Source organism: Dermacentor variabilis, chromosome 2 (genome assembly GCF_050947875.1).
Source record: "Dermacentor variabilis isolate Ectoservices chromosome 2, ASM5094787v1, whole genome shotgun sequence".
NCBI classification, from domain to species: domain Eukaryota; kingdom Metazoa; phylum Arthropoda; class Arachnida; order Ixodida; family Ixodidae; genus Dermacentor; species Dermacentor variabilis.
Genome location: NC_134569.1, coordinates 182,983,465 through 183,005,841, shown reverse-complemented (window position 1 = coordinate 183,005,841; position 22,377 = coordinate 182,983,465). Strand labels below are relative to the sequence as shown.

Genomic DNA, 22,377 nt, shown 5'->3' with positions numbered 1-22,377 from the left:
GGGCCAGCTGCAATCCAGTTCAACTCTAGTTCCACGTAGTTCGCAGGAAAGCGGTTGAGGACATGAGGTATTTTATTGTTGTTTTTGTTAGATTAGAGTCAGAAGTAAAAAGCACATTGTACGGAAAAGCGAACACCCCGAGCCTAATGGTGGCTTTTGGCGTCATAAATTGAGGCGCCTGCCACAATGAGCCTGACCAGTCACCAGATGATGCACCTTCTCTCCGGGTTCATCTTGGCCTTGTCATCACATTCGAAGGCCTCGGCGAATGCACGCAGGTTCTGCAGTGGTATGTTCACCCTGTGAAGTAGCATGTAAACGATTGAAAAAGAATTAGCGGCAAATGAGGGGGAAAATCTAGATAATAACAAGATTTAGTGGTTGCGGAGGAAACTTTTCATTTCTCTACAGAGTGCGACCACTTCTTGGTAGTTAATATCTGGGGACGAAGAAAAAGATAATGGGGGGGGGGGGGAAGACTCCAACTTAGATTAGCAGCAGTGACTCTACAGATATTCCGTGAGTGAAACTAAGATACATTTTCTGGGCTGTGTTCATCGCTCTTTTTGCAAGAATTAGGCGTGTGCAAACATTCGAAAGTTCAGGTACCGCTCGCGCACACTTACTTTTCCAATCGAAGTATTCGATTATACTGTAGCCGAACACACTTGGCTACTACGATCATTGCAGCCTGCAGCAGCAGGAAGGTCCCTTTGCATAGATGCCACCCGCGGCTTCAGGTAAGCTTCAACTTTGTTACAATGGACAGATGGGGTTGTTGGAATATCGACATTTCATGCATTTCCATCGATTTGAAGAAATCGGCAAAGTTAAGAGAAGAGGAAAGACGAAAGGTCAGCTAGGGCGCTGGACAGGACAGGTACAAGTGCCCTGCCAGTTCTTTCGTCTTTCCACTTCTCTTTATTTTTCCTATTTGTTTAAAGCGCTGCAAATCCACGAAATATTTAATTGTGTTGCTCATTTCCAGACTGCCCAGTAATACGAACTTCAAGGAACATTTCGCGCGGTGAAGCTTTTACTAACTTTCCTCTGCACTATATTGTTTCCCCTAAAAAAAAATAACACCATTGGAAAATTTTGTTCCATATTCGAAGTAAACATTTTTCAAGCATTGGCAGTAGGTTGGAATCGGATTAATCCTAGCGAAAAAGTAATAACAGAGGTTACGCTTTCGCCCTATGGATTCACGAGTTAAGCTTAACAGGCTGGAAAAAAAAATGAGAGGGCTTAGCACTGAGGCCCACACAGGAGGCCTCACCGGACAGCCAATTTACTCTGCAAGCTGTTGCTTAGATTTAAATAATATTGTAACGTAAAAATGAGGAAAAAAATTCAGCAGAAGAAATGTACGTGCACTGTTGAACACTGCTAGGGAAACATTTACTTGCACTTAAGGCAGCAATTGACAAAAAGGATTGTGTTAACTGACGTTCTAATGAAAGATATCACCCGTTTACATCGGCCACTTTTAGATGGTGCTTTATTTTTTTGAAATGATAAGCATCCAAACTGTTTAGTAACATATAGGCGTTTACCATAAGAGTTTACGAAAAAATAAATTTCAAAGCTTTCAGACAAATGGATCGGAGACAAATCCGATTTGGTTGAGAATTTCGAACAGCAGTTGTAAATGTTTTCTTTTTTGACTTATATACAAGTCACGAAATAAAACAACATTTACAAATGTAGTTCGAAATTCTCCACCGGATCGAATTGCCGTAATAATTCAGTTTACAAAAATACTTTTTAGCTAAGATTTAGCTAAGTATTAGCTAAGTATTAGCTAAGCTAAAATACTTTTTTAGCTTTTTTAGCTAAGATTTGTCCCAAAACTGCTGTATGTTTTTTTTTTTTGGGGGGGGGTCACATGCAGGATATAAACTGCTGGCTTTAGGCGGCCAAAACATTTTGTTTGAATAGTTACCAGCACATACCCATCGTCTACCGCCATTCAACAAAACGTAACTCGTGAGTGGTAAAAATCTGCTAGTAGGGTGCGCCGATTGAAGAAGTATAGTTATTCGAACAATCGTCGAAACTATCGAGCCCCCGCAGTCGCCTTGTATGCTTGAACGGCTTCGTGCCGAATCGGCAGCTGTTGTTATGTTTTTTTTTAAGGGGTGGAGGTAGAGGGAGAGTTGAGGGGGGGTTGAGGTTCGGTTCGAGTTCAGGTATGTTCCAAACATATCGGTTCGGGTTCAGTCGGACACCGTGGTAATGAGCGAAATAAATAATTATATATTTAACTGTTCATCAGTCACGGCCCAAGACAGTCCCTCGCGTGCACAAAGTGAAATTGGGAAAAGAATTGGTACTGAAAAGAAAAGAAAAGAGAAAAGAACATGTCGGGACGTGACGAATTAAAGGTAACCCGACGCACGAAACCGAAAGTGAGCCGAGAAAGAGACTAGTCGATGACGACATAAAAATGCAATAAGACTATGGCTTGGGTGGGTTGGTGATATACATTATGGTAGATATACCCTAATGCACGAGAAAAAAAAAAGCACGAAGAACAGCAATTAAAACGACATACACAAGCGCTGAACGATGCAACTTGGCCACGGTAGATATACTGGGCGGCCAGATAGGTCGGGTACGCCATGAAGTAGCAAGTTAGACAATAGAGAACAATTGCCTTAGAGCTAGAAGTAAACTGCGATAAGACAGGTCGTGTGGTTCACACTTCATGAACACAATAAGATAGTATTTAGCCGCAAATATATTTCAAATGAAAGGTCGGTCAAAGTTTATTGCTTTCGGGAAAAAAATTATGGGGTTTTACGTGCCAAAACCACTTTCTGATTATTAGGGACACCGTAGTGGAGGACTCCGGAAATTTTAACCACCTGGGGTTCTTTAACGTGCACCTAAATCTAAGCACACGGGTGTTTTCGCATTTCGCCCCCATCGAGATGTGGCCGCCGTGGCCGGGATTCGATCCTGTGACCTCGTGCTCAGCAGCCCAACACCATAGTCACTGAGCAACCATGGCGAGTGCTTTTGGGAAGAAAAGGGTAACTGCGTTAGCGAAACGACGACAGAAGTTGGGCTAATTGATGGAAGCTACATCCCTTATTGCACTAGCTTCAGGAAACTATAATCGGGCAAGGAAAACACAAGGTAACGAGACTGCGCGTCTTCTGCTCAGCCTTGAAACCTGGGCTCGCCGGCTTCCGAGCTTTTTTTCTGACGCTAGCGTAATAAGATGACGTTAGCCAAACAACGACTGCTTCGCAAGGTAGAGTATGATGTAGTTTCTGCAGATGATATATTTTGGAGTTTGGCTTCAATGAATGGCTGCGCGCTGCTCGTGCCATGCGAGCGAAACTCGCTAAGCCCGGGAAACAGAACAAAATGAAGCACAAGATGCTACGCTGCGTGTCGTGTTTAGCGTTGTTTGCTTTCAATGCATACACCAACGATGTCGTCTAGTCGCATTGGTTCATGTCACGTGTGTTTCCTGCCTGTTTATGTATATCAGGCCGCGTCAATAAGCCCTTCACTTAAAAGCTCGGCGCAGTTCGAGCTTTCTGCGTGTCGTTGTAACTGTCCTGTCTTTAAAGCGAAGCTTGCTTTGCCTCTTCCGCCGACTTTCCGGGCACTGCTGTGATGATTTTGGCGCGTGCGCCGCTGTGCGTCGTGCAACTCCACGAGATGCCACTCGTGGTGTTGGCACGTGCTGTGCTTGCTTTCCTATGAGACAAATATGCAGGTGCTGGGCTGTGGAGGTTGCACGCTAGGCTGTGATAGTTCAAACAACACAATCGTCCAGAGCCTTAAAACAGCGCTTAGAGTTGGCGTCTCAACGGCGTGCTGGTCACGTGTGCAGAAGGAGCACGTAAACACGCGCAAGCAAAATGGCTCCAAAGCGTGCACTGGGCGTCGAGGACTCCCGGGCCTGATAGAAGCACCACGTGGAGCAGGAGCGTCTTCGCTACGCAACGAAACATGGTGCAGACCGCGAATGTTTGTATACAATGTGTAAATGCATTTATAATAATTAATTGAATTAGGTAGAACCTCATAATTCAATTACAGTTTGACGCTTCTGCCACGATGCGATGTGCCATTTGAGGCAGTAATACCGTTTCATAGATTATGCGCAATCACGCACAACAACGCCTCACTCAAGCAAACACGTCTCCCTGTGTGTTCTATGGACTACGCAGACAAACAGCAGTAATGCACACGAGGTAAAGTCTAACATTAACTAACCACTCTCATACTGGGCTAAACGTTGAAGAAATTACACATTCGCCACGAACATCACCGCTAATTACCCTCAGTCAAAGAAAACAGCTTATAAAGCTTCGCTTACATCGATTCCCACAGTACATGGGATCCGCATATTTTTTTATCTGTATATTTTTCGGTTAATTTTATCTGCTGAGAATGCAGAGGAAAATACACTGCAGCCTAATTGAAGCATTATTTGTATAGATGAGTTATCCAATGAAGTTCGCTCATTTACGTGATACCACGGTGGAGGCGAAGTTATTGAGTCTAAAACTGGACAAGTTGGTTTATCTTCATAGTAAGAGGAGAGCAAAAGGAATGGCAACACCAGATATAGAAGTACTCAGGACAGGCGCTGTCCTGTGTACTTCTCTGTATTTTGTTACCGTTCCTTTTGCGCTACTTTTACTGCGAAGTTATCTGCAAAGTTATTCTTTCGGTGTGTTTCGGGAAGATTGTATTGGAGAGCAGAGGAATAAAGAACAAGTGTATAAGAGCTTCGTACGTTAAACTTGTACAAAATCCCGATGTTGCTACTGAGGAGTGTGTATTTGTTCGGCAACTAGCTGCTCACATCTTGCACGCAAACCATAGTTCCTCTAAAATACTTCAGGGACATATAGATCGCACGAAGTAACGGAATCTTTTAAACCGGAAACAAATCGAACGCTATTGCGAAGGGTGGATAAGCTCTACGGACAAAGACCTGACGTGCCGGGATGATCGCATCATTTCAATTGAGTTTAAAGCTAAAAACCAACTCATCGGCTCCGCCACATATCGTTCAAGCGCGTGCTTTTTGATATATCTTGAAGCAAACGTGTTGCTTGCTTTTTTTTACTGAAACCAAGTCGTTGGCAATCTACGTTGTATAGAACTGAAAAGCAGCCCTCGGCGTAGACAGCGCAATGTCTCAAAGAGCATGAGTGGTGCATGCAACTACTAAGCCAAGGGCTTGACTCAGAGGCGTTTGTCTACCGAATGTGACGCGACTCTTCGAACTGCGACGCTATTCTGGTCCCGCCGCTATTTCGTGTCTCGCCGCGACGGAAGCTCGCTGCTATTTCCGACTGCCACCGAGAAATGCGCAGCAAACCGACGCATTCCTGAAATAAGTGAGGCCCATGGACCTCGCACGGCAGAAGGCACTTGTGCCAAGAGGTGAGCACAGGTAGGCACCAGCAACTGTCAAAGCCAAGTAACGAAATATAAAGACGGGGAACAATAAATAAGTCTATTTTGTAGAGGATATATGATATGATTTCGTGAAAATCTGGTAAACAAGAACTTTACGCTGCCTCACGCATTACCAACCCCACGTGATACCTTGGTGGATGGCTGTGGCACTGTACCGTTGAGTGCGAGGTTTCGAGTTCGATTCTAGATCAGGGCGGCCGCTTTAAAATCGGGACACAATGCCAAAACGCCTCACTAACTTAGGTTTAGATGAATGTCAATTAAAGAACTGTCCCTCTGAAGGAAATGTTTGAAGGCCTGAAAGAGTAACAAAAAGGTGTTCGGGAGACAAGGAACAGATAGATAGACCTCACGTTCAGTGAGCGCCAGAAGACAACATCCAAGTGCCAACATCAAATTTATTGCATGTAGCTTCAGCAGACTTCTCAAGAGCGGGCACCCAGAGCCCGAATGGAAGATGACACCATGTATAGTACTTCCAACGGGAGGGTACCAAGCGAGCTATAGCACGAAAGTAGGTGAAATTTCAGCAAAATAAATGTGATCATCTATGAAGACCGAAAGTAAACTAAATGTCAAACATCACTGCAGCTTTACGAATGCCTTGCATGCCCACGACCTAAGACAAAATAAGTGTGTCCGTGTCTACGTATTTGCCTTAGCAGGTACGGCCGCTCCTATCAAAACTTCGACCACTGAAAGGGAATCGTTTAGCCGCATAAGATGATTTCGCCTCCGAGAAAAAAAAAACATGGTGTGCCAGATGACAACTAAAAAAAAAGCCTTAGGTGCAACTCGATGCAGTGGTGGCACAGCCATATACAAAATACATACGACGCCGCACGAAGAAAATGCAACGACGATGACAGCGGCGGCACGACGTTGGCACGACAGCTCAAACGTAGCAAACATGGGCTCAAATCACGGGAGGGAATAAATGTATCGAAACGTGATACCGGCAAAAGGATGCCATAGAAAATAAAAAAAAAATACCTTTAGCAGGTACTGCTTCAAGACCTGACCAAAACCACAAGATATACGCGCTATCTTGTTTCAAAGCTCTCCGAACGAAGGTACAAGATCTCGGGCACTTTCAGCGTCATAATGATGAGGAGTGGCCAAAAATGCAACACCAGCAGCAGGCGCTGCCAGTAGAGATTCCCGAAGTATTACACCTGCAGCAGCATAATGCCGGCACAACGGGCTATGACACCGACGAAGAAGAATGAATATTAAAGAACAGATGAGAACGGCAGTGCGTTAAAGGGACACTGACTACGAGTCACTTTAGACTGATGCTCCTTATTTTCGCTAATTTGGCCTCAATAGGTTGATTATTAAAGAAACCCCATAAAGATAAGCACGCGTGTCGATATGAACACAAACCAATGAAGCTCCTTAGTTCTTGTAGAGTAGTGGGCATGGGGTGGGACCTAAGATCCTAAGCTTGCGGGCACCAAAAAACATTTTTTTTGCAAATAAAGTTGCAACCCAGCTCTGGTGAGATACACAAGGACTTGCTAAAGGCAGGAGAGATGCAATTCAATATCCGTAGAAAAGACAGCAATGTCGTCTAAGTAACAAAGGCATGCCTGCCATTTTAGAGCCCTAAATATAGTGTCCGTCACACTCTTGAAAGTGACAGGCGCGCTGCAAAGGCCGCAAGGCATTACATTAAACTCATATAATACGTCAGGAGTTACAAAAGCGGTTTTTGGACGGTCGGCTTCAGCCATCGGCACTTGCCAGTACCCGGAGCGCAGATCCAGCCAAGAGAGAAACTCGGTGTCGATCCGTGGTAGGGGTTAAATATCCTTGCAGGTAATCGTGTTTAGCCGGCGGTAATCGTGGCAAAATTTGATGGATCCATTCTCTTTGCACCCCAGCCCGACCGGAGACGCGCAAGGACTGTGGGAGGGCTGGTTCACACCAGGTACAGCGTTTTTTTGTCAATGACACTGCTTCAGCTGCGGAAACACGGTATGGACGCAGGCGCAGCGGAGTATTATGATCGGTGCAAATACGGTGAACAACCGCTGACGTGCGCCCCAAGGAAGGTTGGCCGAGGTTGAAAGAGGCATTGAAACGTTCAAGCAGCTCAACGAGTTCACTGCGTTGAGCTGGCCCATCATCGACAGCAGGCAACTGAAAGACAATCTATTATAGGAACGTGAGGCTGGTGTGGCAGCCGCAGTGACTGCACGGATAAGCAGTGGTGCCTTATCGGAAGGTAGGCCACATGGAAGAATGACGTCAAAAGTGTCGATATGCCCCGCACATTCACCACACCTGAGGTGGCAGACCCAATGGCAGACAAGCATGCGACCAAACAACGACGTGCCGCCTACCTCGCAGCAGTGGGCAATCCACTCTCTATACCGTCACTTCCACCGAAGGTATTCACACGGCGAGAGTCAGTCTTGCTTCGGAGAATCCAGAGAAGCACCCTCCTTACTCCTCACTTGTTGAACCGTTTCCACAAGGGTGGCGCACCACCACCCGTAAGTGGGTTCTGTTCCATGTGCGCATGTCGTGCTGATCTAAACCACCTTTGTTGGGTGTGCCCCCTCTACATCCAACCAAGGCTTCGTGCCCTGGCCACCATACAGCGGGGACCCTCGCCTTCTTTTCTCCGGGCTTGGGCTTGCCCGGATACCGCGTCTCCGGACCATGCCATCGAGCTCTGGCGAGCACTGCTGCTGTTCCTTCAGGGCCCTGCAGCACCACTCATCGGCGATCGGCTCCGCGACAGCCACAAGCGTCATGCGGCCCCCATGCACTTAGCTGCCTCCAGGACGTTCATTAATAAAACGGAGGCAGCCTTACCCTTCCCCTTTTGCAATAACAACCCTCTTTTTTCACCCGGAGCGTCTTCGGCGCATTTTAATGTGGAATAAACGTGGTTTCATTCATTCATTCATTCACCGTGTAATAGAGTAGGAAAACAGGGAAATGGATTGCGCGCATGGATTGTAGCGGAGCCATCGGCGAGTGTGGCGACGGCAAACGGGAGTACAAGGTTCCGTCAGCGCGCACTATATTTAGATGGTGTAAAAAGGGCAGTTGAGGCGGAGACACAGTCACAAGAAACGCAGACCAAGGCGGCAGAGAAAAGAGAGAATGATGCCAGCGGCGACGACCACTTTCGGAGATTGGCTAGTGAGATATATGGTAGGGTTGCTGAGCGGAGACAAAGCCAGTTGTGTACGAGGGCGGTCGACAACAGCATGATGCACGGAAAGAAAGTCTGAGCCCAAAATAAGGTCATGCGAAGCACGGCATAGAACGAAAAATTCAACGAAATTTAATAGGTCTTGAATAATAACACGAGTGGTACATGCGGCTGAAGGCTGGACTTGCTGCGATCTTGCCACGCGTAGTGAAAGATCGGGAAAGGGAATCGTCACTTTGAGTTTGCGGCAGGGGTCTCCACTTATGACAGAAAGGGTAGCCCCTGTGTCGACAACAGCGTTTGTGGTGGCACTTTCGACAAATACTGTTATCTCTTTGGGGGGAGGGGGAGAGGGTGCGAAAGATGAGGCCTCGAAAGTTTCGACGACGGCGCAGTTCTTGTTTTCTCCTGGCCAGAGCTGGAATAGCGAAGCATGGGTGAAAGGGCATGGCGGCGGCGAGGAGGAGATAGACGTGAGCTGAATGCGGGGCGACATGAATACTAGTTCGAGTGATCAGGGATAGAAATGTGTGAAGGATATTAAGAAAGGTAGCTGAAGTTTGGTGCGCGCCATCACAAAAGTAAAGTCCACGGCGGCAACAGAAATGCGCAACATGGCCCTAAATACCGCACGTGAAACAGATGGGGTGGTTATGCGGAGTACGCCAGGGGTTAACAAAAGGTTCGGAAGGCGACAACGGTACGTGAACTGGGCGTACCGTACGTGGCGAGCAGAAACTGGTGGCTGGGCTGGAAGTAGTAGGCATCGGACGAGCACGAGGTCGGTTGAGAGTTCCAGTGTTAAAATTATGCGGTTCTACGTGCCAAAACCACTTTCTGATTATGAGGCACGCCGTAGTGGAGGACTCCGGAAATTTCAACCACCTGAGGTTCTTTAACGTGCACCTAAATCTAAGCACACGGGTGCTTTCGCATTTCGACCCCATAGAAATGGGGCCGCCGTGGCCGGGATTCCATACCGTGACCTCGTGCTCAGCAGCCCAACACCATAGCCACTGAGCAACCACGGCGGGTTAAGAGCTTCAGTGTAAGCCAGAGGTGCGGCCACAGGCGACGGTTGAGGTCCGCGCCTCAGCGACTTGCACCTGGATTATACGTAGGAGCGAGGGGTCTCGTGTGAAAGTGGGCTGAGTAACACGAACCACAAGAGATAGCTGGCGAACCACTTCTCCATGAATGTATTGCTGAATCCGCTGCAGCTAGCCGGAATGATCAGTACCAACGCATGCGGGCTACAAGGCCGAGTGGCGCGTGGATTGCAACATGGTACGATGGGTGGAAAGGCGCTGTTTGCGCTGCTCATCGGGACTTTGACAAATGTCTATTACTTGAGCAACCGTCACAGGGTTCTTCGCCACGAGCATATGGAAGACACCGTCGTCTAAGCCTTTCATAATGTGCCTTATCTTATCGGATTCGGTCATGGATACATTCACGCGTTTACAGTGGTTGATGACGTCATCAGTCTAGCTCGTGAAAGTCTCACCGCTTTGATAAGCGCAGCCACGCAAACGGTGTTGGGCGCGGAGCCTGCGCACAGTGGGACGATCGAAAAACGAAGTGAGGGCCTCCGTGAAAGCATATCAGGTGGTAAAATCGGCATGGTGGTTTCTGAATCACAGGTTGGCCACAGATAAAAGATGAGGTTGATCAACTTAACGCCGTCATTGCACTTGTTATACGAGCTAACGCGTTCATGCGCTCCAAGCTAGTCCTCCACGTCGTGATTGTCAGTGCCGCTGAAGATCGCAAGGTGACGCTGACGTACCTCACCAGAACACGATAGCTGTGGGGGCGTGAGCGACTTGCAAGGGGTCGGCGTCGTCGGTCATTGTGGAGGTAGATGGTAACGTATGGCTTTGGAACTGCAGGGCGGTGAAGACGAGCACCCAGCAACTACACCAAATCCTAAGTAGTCTGCAGGGCTCCTGACAGAAGACCAGCAAAACGGGACAATCTCAGCTGGACATCGAAAGACCGCGCACCGTAAGTTCGTCGTCTTCCTCTTCCACGTACACCTCACCGCGCTGACTCCGATAATCTCCAGTACAGTATTTAACAGTATTCACATATATGCGCGCATGGCAGTTGGTTCACGCGCAGTAAAAGAACGCAATGCACAACTGCTAGAAGTGGAGGGATAAATTTCGCACACGAACGACGCAGGGGGTAAACGCGGGAACATCGGGACAAAAACTGTAGCGCATCCTGTGCATTAGAAAAAGAACGTAAAATCATGTGTCGGCGTGACACCAAAGTATGTAGGTTTCAGCACTCGCGCGGTTCACGAACTTAATTGATCATCGTATTTTCTGGTTAACAGTCCTCATATTATGCATGATTACAGAGTAATTGTTTCTGGATGCGATATTCTATCGTCACAGATTAGGTAACCTTTCAACGGTGATCGATCCTTGCATCGCAGCACACCTCCGGTGCCGGCAAAAAAAGAAAGATACGATTCTCTAGTAATAATTTTATATAGTGGGTTAGGTTGACAAAGACAGACCTCGTGCGCAGCTTACGCGTTCTTACCGGGGCTGAATAAAAACCGCGAAATAAGCACCGCAATATTTTCTTGTTTTCGGGCAAAGTTTGCAGCAGTTAGTCTGATGGTACTTGTATAATGATTGAACAGGCACTACAGTATACAAACAACAACAACGATGACAAAAGTATTTTGTATTAAAATGGTCTTAGTACAAGGAGAAACACTACTTTTAGCATGGGAGAAATTGAACTAGTTGGTAGGAATTCATGTTATAAGAAAGCACAGACGCGGACACAGGAAGAGGGACGACACAGATCTGACCTATTCGATTTCCGTTCTCCGATTTTCGTGTGGCTGCCCAGGGATGTCAGCGAAAAAATGAAACCGCGCAAACCACGAACGCAGTTTGTCTCGTTATCGCGACTATTGCTTTCTCGAGTGGCGAGCGCGTGAAGGCGGACCAATGAGCGCTCTTAAGGCAAAAAAAAAAAATCTTTAGTGAACTTGAAGCCTATATTTGCTATCCTAGGTTACCCTTTACTCGTCACAGTGACGCACTGATATTTAGAGTGAAGCCACGCGATTTAATGGGCTTGCTCCCAAGAGCAACAGATTTGTGCGGAAGTGCGCTGTGTGGCACGCCAAAAGAAAGGCGGTCGTGAGCAAAAGTCGCACCTTTATGCAGTGTGTTTTCCTTTTTTTTTACTCGAACAATGAAAGACAACCACAAAGAATACTCGGATCACGTCACTACAGATTTCTTACCTGGGCAGGCGGACATGCGTTGTGAGAAAACCAACGCAACCCATTCACTAATTAAGCTAATTCCATTCATAACCTAGTAGTTACAAACTCTACGGCCCATTTTTATATTAGAAAGTTGAAGAGAATCCTCGTAAAAGTTAGTTTCTGTGTTTGTACATTTCAAAACGGTCGCGTAAAGCGAAATAACTTGTGTGAAGTGATTCGTTCAGCTTGCCTTATTACGCACGCAGCTCTGCGAAACACGGCTCCCATTGCAACTACCCTACAAGGTAGGGGCGATAAAGCGGGAGGCAAAAAACAAAGCAGGCAACTATTTGACGCAGTCGTCTTCGAATTGTCGAAACAAAAATAGAACAACGCGTTGCTAAGAAGTGACAACATCGTGGCTTTCCTAATACTGATCCTGGCAAGCAGATGATGGAAAACAAACGCGCCACTATGCTTGTCTTCAGAACATATACATTGTCTATAAAAGAATGTTTCTTCCTACATTGTGTACTCTTCGATGGGCGGGGCACATACATGTGCATTCAAAACGCTCTACAGGCCTCAATGACGTAGTCAATTAAGGCCATCTGCCATTGTTAGAAGAGCCATGTTGAGCTTCGATGCTCTCCCCAGAGTGGAGGAAAGCAGTGTCAGGAAGAAATACAACTCAGATCTACGCGCTTGTAGTTACAGCTGGTCACCACTCACCTAAAGCTGGCAGGCGCGATGGGTCCTCGCATTCTGCGCTCGTAGTCTGCTCTCGAGCTGAGCGCCGAGCACATATTCTGCGAGCGCATAGCATGGCAGTGTTTTGCGTTTACTGAGATTAACAGTTGATATATTGCTTACTATACCGACTGCACAACGTTGCGTTAAAGATATGTCATCCACACGAAAGCAGCACGAAGCTGCATATAAAGAGGAACCAGTAGTGGTCCATCGGAGCAAGAGCTTCTCAACTGATTATAAGTCTTCTTGATCAGGGACTCGAACGGCGGCTCCACCGATTTCAAGGGGCAGTTGCTCTACAATGTGAACCAATCAGGAGCTGCCTCTCTACAGCTCAGTAGCTAAATTGGTTTCTTAGCGATATTTTGCTTCAGTCTTCTGCCCAGGACGCATTGTCCTTCAATTGCGGAACGCAGAAGAGTTCCTGAGGAGACAGTGCTTTCGGGTGGATGACAACTTCCCATTTCGCAACAACCGTGCGGACTTGCGGTTGTGCATATCGCCGTCCTTTCGCAATAGCCGGAACTCGTCTAACTTCCCCCAAAATTATTTTTCATATTGGCCCTGCGCCGACATCTGAGGGTGCAGACTCCACCCCGTGGGGCTTCGGATGGCAGCATATTACCATTGATACCAATGTGTTTTACCATGGATGACACTGTGGTAGTGTTATCTGAGGAAGTCCTCAAGGCGTCTTCGCAAGCTAACAAAGTGAACATAGTGTCACGTGGGGGTAAAGTTAAAGAACACAGTAGTAATATTGTGAAAGACAAAACTAATTTTTATTGGGCGAACCTGTGCCCACAAAATGAGGCTACACCTATAGCACAATGATAGCGGGGAACACGGTCCGCGATCGTCGAAAATCTGATCAGTGGGTCAAGCGCGTCGGCTTTTATACAGCAGTCGTCGAACGTTCCAGACTAATCGTTGGGACCCGCATGCCGTCCACAAAGACCTACACCACTCACGTCAGGCGATGAAATCAGATAACATAAGGTTCGGCGACAACAGACAGCGGATAGAAGCATGGATAACTTTCCAGAAACTTCGGATACATGCAGGCTCGTCCCGCGCTGTGCGATAACATTTGTTAGGCGGCGAAACGTGGTCGCCCGATAAAAATAAGTACACGTGTTAACACTTTACAGTAACCACAAGAACCAGCGCCGCTCTCATATGACGCCGCGTATAATTCCATGAACCTTTAAGGAACTTTTAAGCAACGTGAGTGCATGAATTATAATTAAGAAAATTAGGTTACGTGTTAGCTTTCGTAACAGGACGCAGACAGGCACAGCTGCAGGAGGCAATTTAAAACTTGAAGAGTCGCTTGTACAATGCCGTCAATAGTGAGCAGTTACAATAAATTATTTTCAAGTTTCTTATTTTGTGATTTATTGCTGTTCCAGTGGGCGGCTTCGCGTAATCGCGATTTTGGTGCATGTGTATACGGTAGCCAAGTAGAGTCTTGATTGGTTAATATACCTGCCTTCCTTATATATATATATATATATATATATCTTGGTGCATGTAGCATGATAGAATTTCGTTTATCTGGGTCACATTTGTTGGTACAAAGACCTCATAAGATGGACATATATCTATGTTATCTACAAGTTCGCCGTTATGAGATTTTACTCTGTCTTCGGTGCTATTTAGGCGTATCACTATTTGTGCGACTCTACATTATTCTTGGAGTGACGGCGCACCCTCCGATATTTTCGCACTCACCGATGCGTAAGCGTAGAAGAAAAGTTGCTCAGCGGTCATGTTGTTGTCGCCAAAATGCCACTGTGCCTCGCGTCCCACGAATGGAGGTCGATTGTGCTTGAGGATGCTCGTGTAGACCTGCACGCATGCGTATGTACAAAAGCGATACTTCTACGTCTTTTTTATCGCATGCGCCACTGAAGGTTGGTCATTCTTTGGCCCTCCTTTGAATGGGTCATTCTGATAGGCAAAGTTTTCAAATAGCCTGTAAGAATAATATGCAAACCAAAGTTCTGGAGTTTTGTTTGCCGAAATAACAGTCACGACACTCCTGAGCAAGTCCACTATGACGGTACAAAATTTTCAAACGCGTAGTGCGTTGCAAACGGTGCTCCTCACGTCCTGTTCTCTCCATGCCCGTTATGTGGTCGGTATACATACGTGTTCTTTGATTTCTTGTCGCAGTCGTATATGTGTACAAACATACATCCACCGCACTGAAAAATTAGAACGTGCCATGTATTCAGAAATAATTCTGCACTCGCAGGGGTCTCTTTTCTTACTTGTAGCGTGAGCTGATGGAGACCCTCTGCCAAAAGGCAATGGAATGAGCTTCACTTCGCTGAGAGATTCTCCGCACTACGAAACGCTCCTGATGTTATACGACTTGAGCTAGGCTTGCCGGGGGGATGCCTCGGGAGACGAGGGCCCAAGGGAAGCGTGTTGAGTGGACAGGACGACTCAGCGAAGCAGAGGAGCGAGAAGTGCCAGGTATGTCGCTCTGTCGAGAACTCAACATGTTTAACGAAGTGTTCGTATTTGTAAACCTGTAACCAGAAAAATAAACTGCAGTACGTACACCGAACGACGGTGTATTCGTGAAGGATCATGGACGTCGACGATCATTGGGGAAGGATGAAACCAGGACATATAGAGAACAATCAAGCGCATTCTATAACGGTTCGCCGAACAGCAAAGTTGGAAATCCTAAATAAAAAACGGCAAGTAATCAGGGCCGGTGTAATGTAGCGATTCTTTCCGCTCGGTTATATCACGTTCATAACATCCACTACTCACGACCTGTCGACCGTGGTGACAATGTAGGCCATTGCGTTATTACAGCCACTTCCGAAGCGCGAAAAGGGAAAAAAAAATATGGAATCGTTAGATTATCGAGCCTAGAGCCCTGCGCTTGGTGAAAAAAAGAAGGAAACACTTGTAGGCGCTACTTTTGCCTTTCGACTTCAAAAACGCGAGCGCCCTTACTGAACGTCTGTTGTCAGCCGAGCAGCAATAAAAGACGTAGACGCTGCTAATGGCTTCATATAAGAGAAGTAGATGCGAAAAAAAGCGAGTTTTAAACTATTTTAGAATGCAGTGACAAGAACACAATATGTATGTGCTACTAAGACGTATGAAGTGAAAATGCATGTCCCAACAGACGCAAGTGAAAACTGCCAACGAAAAGGATCCAACGGCCCATGAAGCTCCAGCCATGCGGAATCAAAGAACGAAGCTGCCCAACCTGAAAGTATTTAAGCTTCCGCAGTAAGCTGAAGAACTGGTAGTCTTTCCGACAGCAGCATGCGGTCGCTAATCACAAGGAATTCGAGAGGAACCACGTCAACGGGCTGAAGTATTTAAAATCTCTGCTCACTTGAGAAGCCGACGCAGCTTATTGCGGGTCCCTAGAAGGTTTTGGAGAGTTACGCTGACACCTTCTACCTTTTGTAGAAGCACTTGGCGACCATTCAGCTTTAATCCAACCATGTGCAATGCTTGATCGACATACGACCATTAAATTCTTCAATAAATGTGGATGATCTGCGGCAACCGTTTGATCCTTTACAACCGCACATGCGAAGTTTTGAGGCCCTTATGCATTGGAGAGGAGATGTGCGAAGCGATGTTGTGCGCCGTGCTTTTCCGTGCTCTTTCGAGTGAGGTGGTGCTTAACTGGCACCGATAACGGGCACAGGGACAAAGACAGCGCGAGACATCGGCCGCAAATGACGGCGCTGCGTCAACGACGTCATCTTCGGTGCCACTGCGACATGTGGTACGGTTCTTCGAGCTGGAACTGAAGAGCCGAGAACGAATGCTGGAGAACTGACAGAACAACACAGGCATTAAGTCACCTCCAAATATTATCGCAAGAGCGCCGGACCGACAGCATTCTGGAATCTCGACCGCGGCCCCCATTGTGTGAGGCCACGTCGGGTATGATGTGCAAGTTGTGCAACTCAAGGGTCCACGAAAGCGAAGCCTGCGACGCCAAATTAGACTTAAAGGAGGGGAAATCCACACTAAAACAAAAAGGAAGATGTTTTCGCTGTACGAAGCGTGGTTATCTTTCAAGTGATCTCGGGGCCAATGTTATTTGCCAGAAATGTCAACGGAGACATGCAACTAAAATATGCGATCTTGCCTTTAAGATTGCCGTGCAGGCACAGGTTATTACCTAGAAGGGCCCGTAACGAGCCACTTTGCTTGCCTTGGAGACGAGAGAGTGTCCTGAGAATGGAACAGTTCTGGAGCAAAACGTCCAGGCAGTGAGCAAAGAATCGAATATAAAAAAAAATTCAAGGGTGTTGCTTTGACATTGATAGCCTCAGAACATTTTAACCGAAGTGTTGCTCAAAGCGCTCGGAGGCAAATTATGAGGTGCTGTGAGTTCGACTTCTTAGCGAAACGTACCGTCAGTGAACGTTCTACAGAGTTGAAGTATTTCTTGTCAGTACCGCCTGCGGCAGGCACAGAGGATTGAGGTGATAAAAACGCCCTCGATATGCGGGCAAGTTGTTCTGTCCAACAGAAGCAATCAAAGTAACCTTTGTCGAGCTTTCGTTGCCGCTACGCGATGATTCCTGTAGGGTGGAAGTGGATGTATGAATGCGTCTATTTGATCCGAACATTAGAGATTTTCTCAAGGCAAAACTAAATGTCTCACAGATTCTATGCCCCCCTTACTCAGCCCCCATGTAGGGGCCTTGTAAGGTATTCTTCAAATAAATGAATAAACCCTGACAGCGTTTGAGATAGTTTTCGTGTGGACAACTTCAGCGAATAACCTCTACCAGATGCCTGAGAATTAACTACATCATGTTTGTCTCGACGACGAATATTGCAGATCGAGACGCGGCGTCGACATTAAAGTCATATTGGGAACTCGAACGTATTGCAGTGAACCCGTGTAGAAGTTCAGAGGAATGCTCAGCCGAGTACATCAAAAGCAAGACCAATTCATATGAGCACTCACTTTACAATTTGTAACGCAGCTGGCGGTGCTCCTGATCACGACAGCGTTGTGACATAGTTGGTAGCGGCCAGGGTTATCTTTAGGATGCAGAGCAACATGCAGTTGCCCTGCGTGCAACATAGCCTCAACACGTCGCCCACGCGTATTATATCACCAGGCGAGGAGCTTCACGCTTGTAGTCTAAACCTTGCCGTTGCTTTCAATGTTTTGCCCTTTGGGTGAAACTGTCATTTTCTTTTCTCATCTGCATATAACCTGCATACACACTTGTATGACACACGTTTCTCGTCACTGCCGCCGTATTCCGCGATGGCCGCATGGTCCGAGCAGTCATCGGGCAGAGTTATTTGTTGCGCGCTTTACAGCGAAGCTGTATGTGTCTAGTTTCAAGCGCATCGACGTCCGTAGACCAAAAGCCGTGGGCTGATCCCCAAGATAGTACAATACCAGGCCGACCCGCTTCGGAGGCGAAGCAGGCTTCAAGCACTCCGCCAACTTGCAAAAATACGTTCAACATCTTATGTCGAAATGCAGCGTGCCTACCAAAGACGACAGCGTTTAACAGAAAAGGGAATGGGCGCGGCGGCAGCGGGAGGAGACCACCTGTGATTAGCGGGCCACGGACGCCAAGCGTAAGCGTGCTGTCCACCAGGACCGCGAGCTGGAAAGAAGTGCGAACAGTCCATGTGGCCCCGATCCCGAAAACTTGGAACGTTTCACCGGAGCAACAGCCAAGTTTCAGAGGGAGTTTGTGGGGAACAAACCTTGTGTGGCCAGTGTTGTGTGTGACCGCTTCTGGTTTTCGAGCGACCTCATAACCATTACTGCACTGCGGGACGTTGACCAACGCACGATCGCCTTGGCTATACTGTGAAGCAATGTGCCCTCGAAGGGCGGTGAGGTGGGTGTCTGTTCTTTGTGCCGGTATCCGTCAGTAAAAAGCGTCATGCTGCGTTTTGCAACAATACATGGGTAATGGGTATTGTATACCCCCCGGTGCCTTATCATCTTCCGAGGCTCAACATCCTGGAGGAGCGTTTAGTCGCGCTTCGCCTTCCATTTATGAGCATACGGCGTTTGAGGCAGGGCAATGGACAATTCGCCATTAAGGGGCCCACATATACGGCTTCGCTGGTCATCCGCCTTCACAGAGTGGAATGACAATTAATTTTTCTTGTTGCCCCTTCGGTACGGCGCTGTGCACGGAGTCAGCGGTGAAGGAAGGGGGAGAGGGGACGGTACAAAGGCAGCGAGTTGGTGCAAATGGTGGAAGGGAGCCCTCTAGAAAGATACGCGCGACACGCTGCCGGTACATTGGTTGGACGCGCCAAGCCCTTACAAATTTTTTTATAGAAAGTCTATTGACAGTCTATAGACATCTATAGACTGTCTATAGACTTTATATAACACTTTTTGTAAGGGAATGCACTCCGAGATAGGCATGTCGGCGTTTGTCTTTCGCATTTGCAAGGAACGACCAACCAGAAAAAATGGCTTATCATTGTGGTCAGTCATGGGCATATAAGCTTTCAGATTTTCATGTTTTCAACATTCAGTGCCGATCACAATCCCCGTGATCCGTGCCCATGTAGATCTCTACGCATTTAGAGCTCGACCGCCTATTGTTTGCGATAGAATTGGTCTACATTTAAAGAAAAGTTCTTTAGAACTCAATTCAAGAAAGTGAGACTTAGAGAATTAAGATTTAGAAAGAAATACGAATATATATGGCCTTACTGCGTGCACGACCTGAACAGCGACGTTGTCCAAGACGTTTTCGTGTAGCGAAGCAGTCGTGTTCATCTGTTTCAGAAGAAATGCAGGGAATCAGTGAAGAGACTTACGTGTCGCTCCTGTTGAAGTAGACTTAAAGAGACAAGTTTCGTGAGGCAGTGCGGCTGCCATTTTAAATTGTTTTCGGCGGTAACTTTCAACGCAGTAAAATTTGGTCACTTAACTACAATGACGGTTAAGCAAGTCAGTGATACCGATGAACTTCATATTGCCACGTTGGCCTTGGTCACTAATTTTCAGCATGCACGTACCTTGTTTTAATTACACTGCAAGATCGTATGCATATTTCACAGTCACAAAGTCAGCCACCGTACACTTGTATACCTTCTCATTGCATTTAATTCGTAACGACACTCATTAGACCTAGAGACATTCGCTGCCTCCCAATAGTTTCCAAAAGGCAGTCTGAATCGGACAATTCGTCTTCTGTGGGAAGTTCAGCAATTGACCCTCGTTAACTCGACCTTGGCTAATTTTACATTTGAACCAAACACATTGAATTTGAACCAACACACTGGAAAGTCCCGGCTAAAAACCATAGATTGCTATGAAAGGATAGCTCGTTTTGTGCGAACACGAAAGCATGCCGCGTCGTTTGATTCGAGTGGGAACGTCGCCCCGTTATGCGCGCACCTTGTTAGTAGGCTTGTTCCGTAATTTCATGCATTATTAGTAATTACTGCTCACTACTAAGCATTTTCGTCATTTCTAATCATTTGTAGTCGTTACAATTCGTCCTTAGACATAGTGGTAATTTTGTAGTCATTAGTAGTCATTACAAGTAATTTCAGTCATTATTAGTCATTACTTGTCATTATTAAGCATTGTTGGTCATTTCTAATCAGTTGTCGTTACAAGTTGTCGTTAGACATGTTGGTCATTTCATAGTCATTATAGTGATTACAAGTAATTTCACTCATTATTAGCCATTACTGCTCACTAGAAAGCATTTTTAGTCATTTGTAATGAATTGTGGTCATTACAAGCGGTCGTTATAAATATTGGTCCTTTCGTAGATATTAGTAGTAATTTTTGTCATTACTACTGATTACTAGACATTTCTTTTGATTTCTAATCAATTGTGGTCACTACGAGCAGTCGTTAGACATATTTCTCATTTCGGAGTCATTACTAGCCATATATTAACTTCTGCCAATATCTATTATAACGTTATCATTCACTAAGTGCCACAATCAATCATTTTTCGTTCTTTAATCTGTCTTCACATGACGGGATGACGCTTCGGCGGACAGTCCGGCGGTCAGGTCCGCTGACACAAACTTCACCATTAGCCTAGAAAGGCCTTTCGCCTTTAAAAAAATGCTTCGTCAAGTAGTTTTTGAAAATTACGGCAAGTGTGTTAACCTTGCGTTGGGAGAAATGTCACGCAAATGGAGTTAGTGGAAAATAATTGTTACACGCGCCGATTCTGAGGACAATGTCATCGTCAGCCTTCTTCCTGATGTCACACTCTACATGTCGCCTATACACCAGCCGAAAGCGAAGGAGCGAGACGATCACCGGCAGCCAGCTGTGCTCGGCGTACTGCTTGACGAGGCAGAAAGTGCGCTTGTCGTAGACGCTGCGCGCGTTCTCCGACCACCAGGCGCGGAAGCGGCCGCTGCTGTCCACGAGCCAACCTACGAGAAAACAAAGAGAAAGCCGTAACACCGTCTCGTGGCTCGTTGAAGTGTGGCAGTGTGATGTAAGACCCCCGACTAGGCTCAGCATTGTGAGACAAAAAGAAAAAAATTACCGACGATTACGTTACTTCCTAATGCGAAATTTGAGCGCAGCAAATAAGCTGTTTCACCTTTTCGATAGATTGAGGCAAAGAAATCGAGCAACACATGTATGCGCTATCACAGAATTTTTTTTTTATTTTTCACACGTATTCCTTTAACAAAAAGCGGCAATTTCGGCTCGGGCGGTGCACATATACAGATCCGCCGCCACCGATCTGGCTCTCTGATTGCCACCGCACAGGGCGAACGGCAGCGGCAATTTCGGCTCGGGCGGTGCACATATACAGATCCGCCGCCACCGATCTGACTCTCTGATTGCCACCGCACAGGGGTTGCATTGGAGGAGGAGCGAAGAAAGGAATTAAGTTCGAGCCGGCGCTTTGACAACCGGAGACTCGCAGGAAGAGGGGGGAGGGGGGCGGCGTGTACACCCAGCGGCAAACGATGGGGGCAGAAGCGCGCGCAGCAAGCGGACAACACGATAAAGGGAGGAGGGAAGAGATAGCAGCGACTGACTGATGCCGCTGACGCCGATAGTGAGTCAACCCCAGCTGCGGAGATGGTTTCAGGGACAACGCCGCCGATGCCGACACAAACAATATGATACCCTCGCTTCCGCAGCGCTAAGAACCAGGTCTAGCCGTGGGAAGGTGGTCACGTATTCGTCGACGTGCCGGGGCCTGCGTGAAATAACCGGCGCGTCGGCAACTGAAGAGCACCCTATCCGCCACACAAGAACAGGGGGGGGGGGGACCCTTTCCTCCTCTTTCTGCATGGCGGCGACGGTGTTCTATGCAGTCACGTTATCTTGACTCTCTAGCGGCGTCAGCGGCATCCAGCGGTATCAGTCGGTCGCTGCTAGCGCTGGGGGGATGAAAGGGGGGCGGAGCTGGTTACGAGGCCGACGACAACGCCGACGACGACGCGAAACCCAGGAACGGACGCCAAAGAGCTGCGCTCTAAAAACAAATGGGGAGACGGCGTGTCAACGTGTTAGGTCATCACGGAAACCGAAAAGAAAGCGAGAGCTCAGAGTCAAATGATTGAATATCAACATAGCTTAACAGGGGGCCATTCTCACAAGGACACGGTAGCGAAATAGCATTCTGGTGCAAGGATGAAGATGTCAAGGGTGGTAAAGTATTAGGTGGAGTTATGCGATTAGCGAAGCTTCAGGCATATAGTGGCATTTCCAGGAATTCTGGACACCGCCCCTTCGGCCAGCTGTCGAACTTAACCACAA

The 22,377-nt window shown here is 47.1% G+C and overlaps 1 protein-coding gene across 1 annotated transcript in view; it reads right to left on the bottom strand.

The window, feature by feature from the left end:
* Positions 1 to 200: 200 nt before the first annotated feature.
* LOC142570586 (neprilysin-1-like) overlaps positions 201 to 22,377 on the bottom strand; it is a 98,186-nt gene continuing 76,009 nt past the window's right edge. Inside the window, exons 14-17 of the mRNA XM_075678957.1 lie at positions 20,911 to 21,029; positions 14,358 to 14,474; positions 12,603 to 12,679; positions 201 to 300 (exon numbers count right to left, since the gene is read on the bottom strand). Of these exons, the coding sequence (XP_075535072.1) occupies positions 201 to 300; positions 12,603 to 12,679; positions 14,358 to 14,474; positions 20,911 to 21,029 (413 nt within the window). The remainder of the gene's footprint in view (positions 301 to 12,602; positions 12,680 to 14,357; positions 14,475 to 20,910; positions 21,030 to 22,377) is intronic.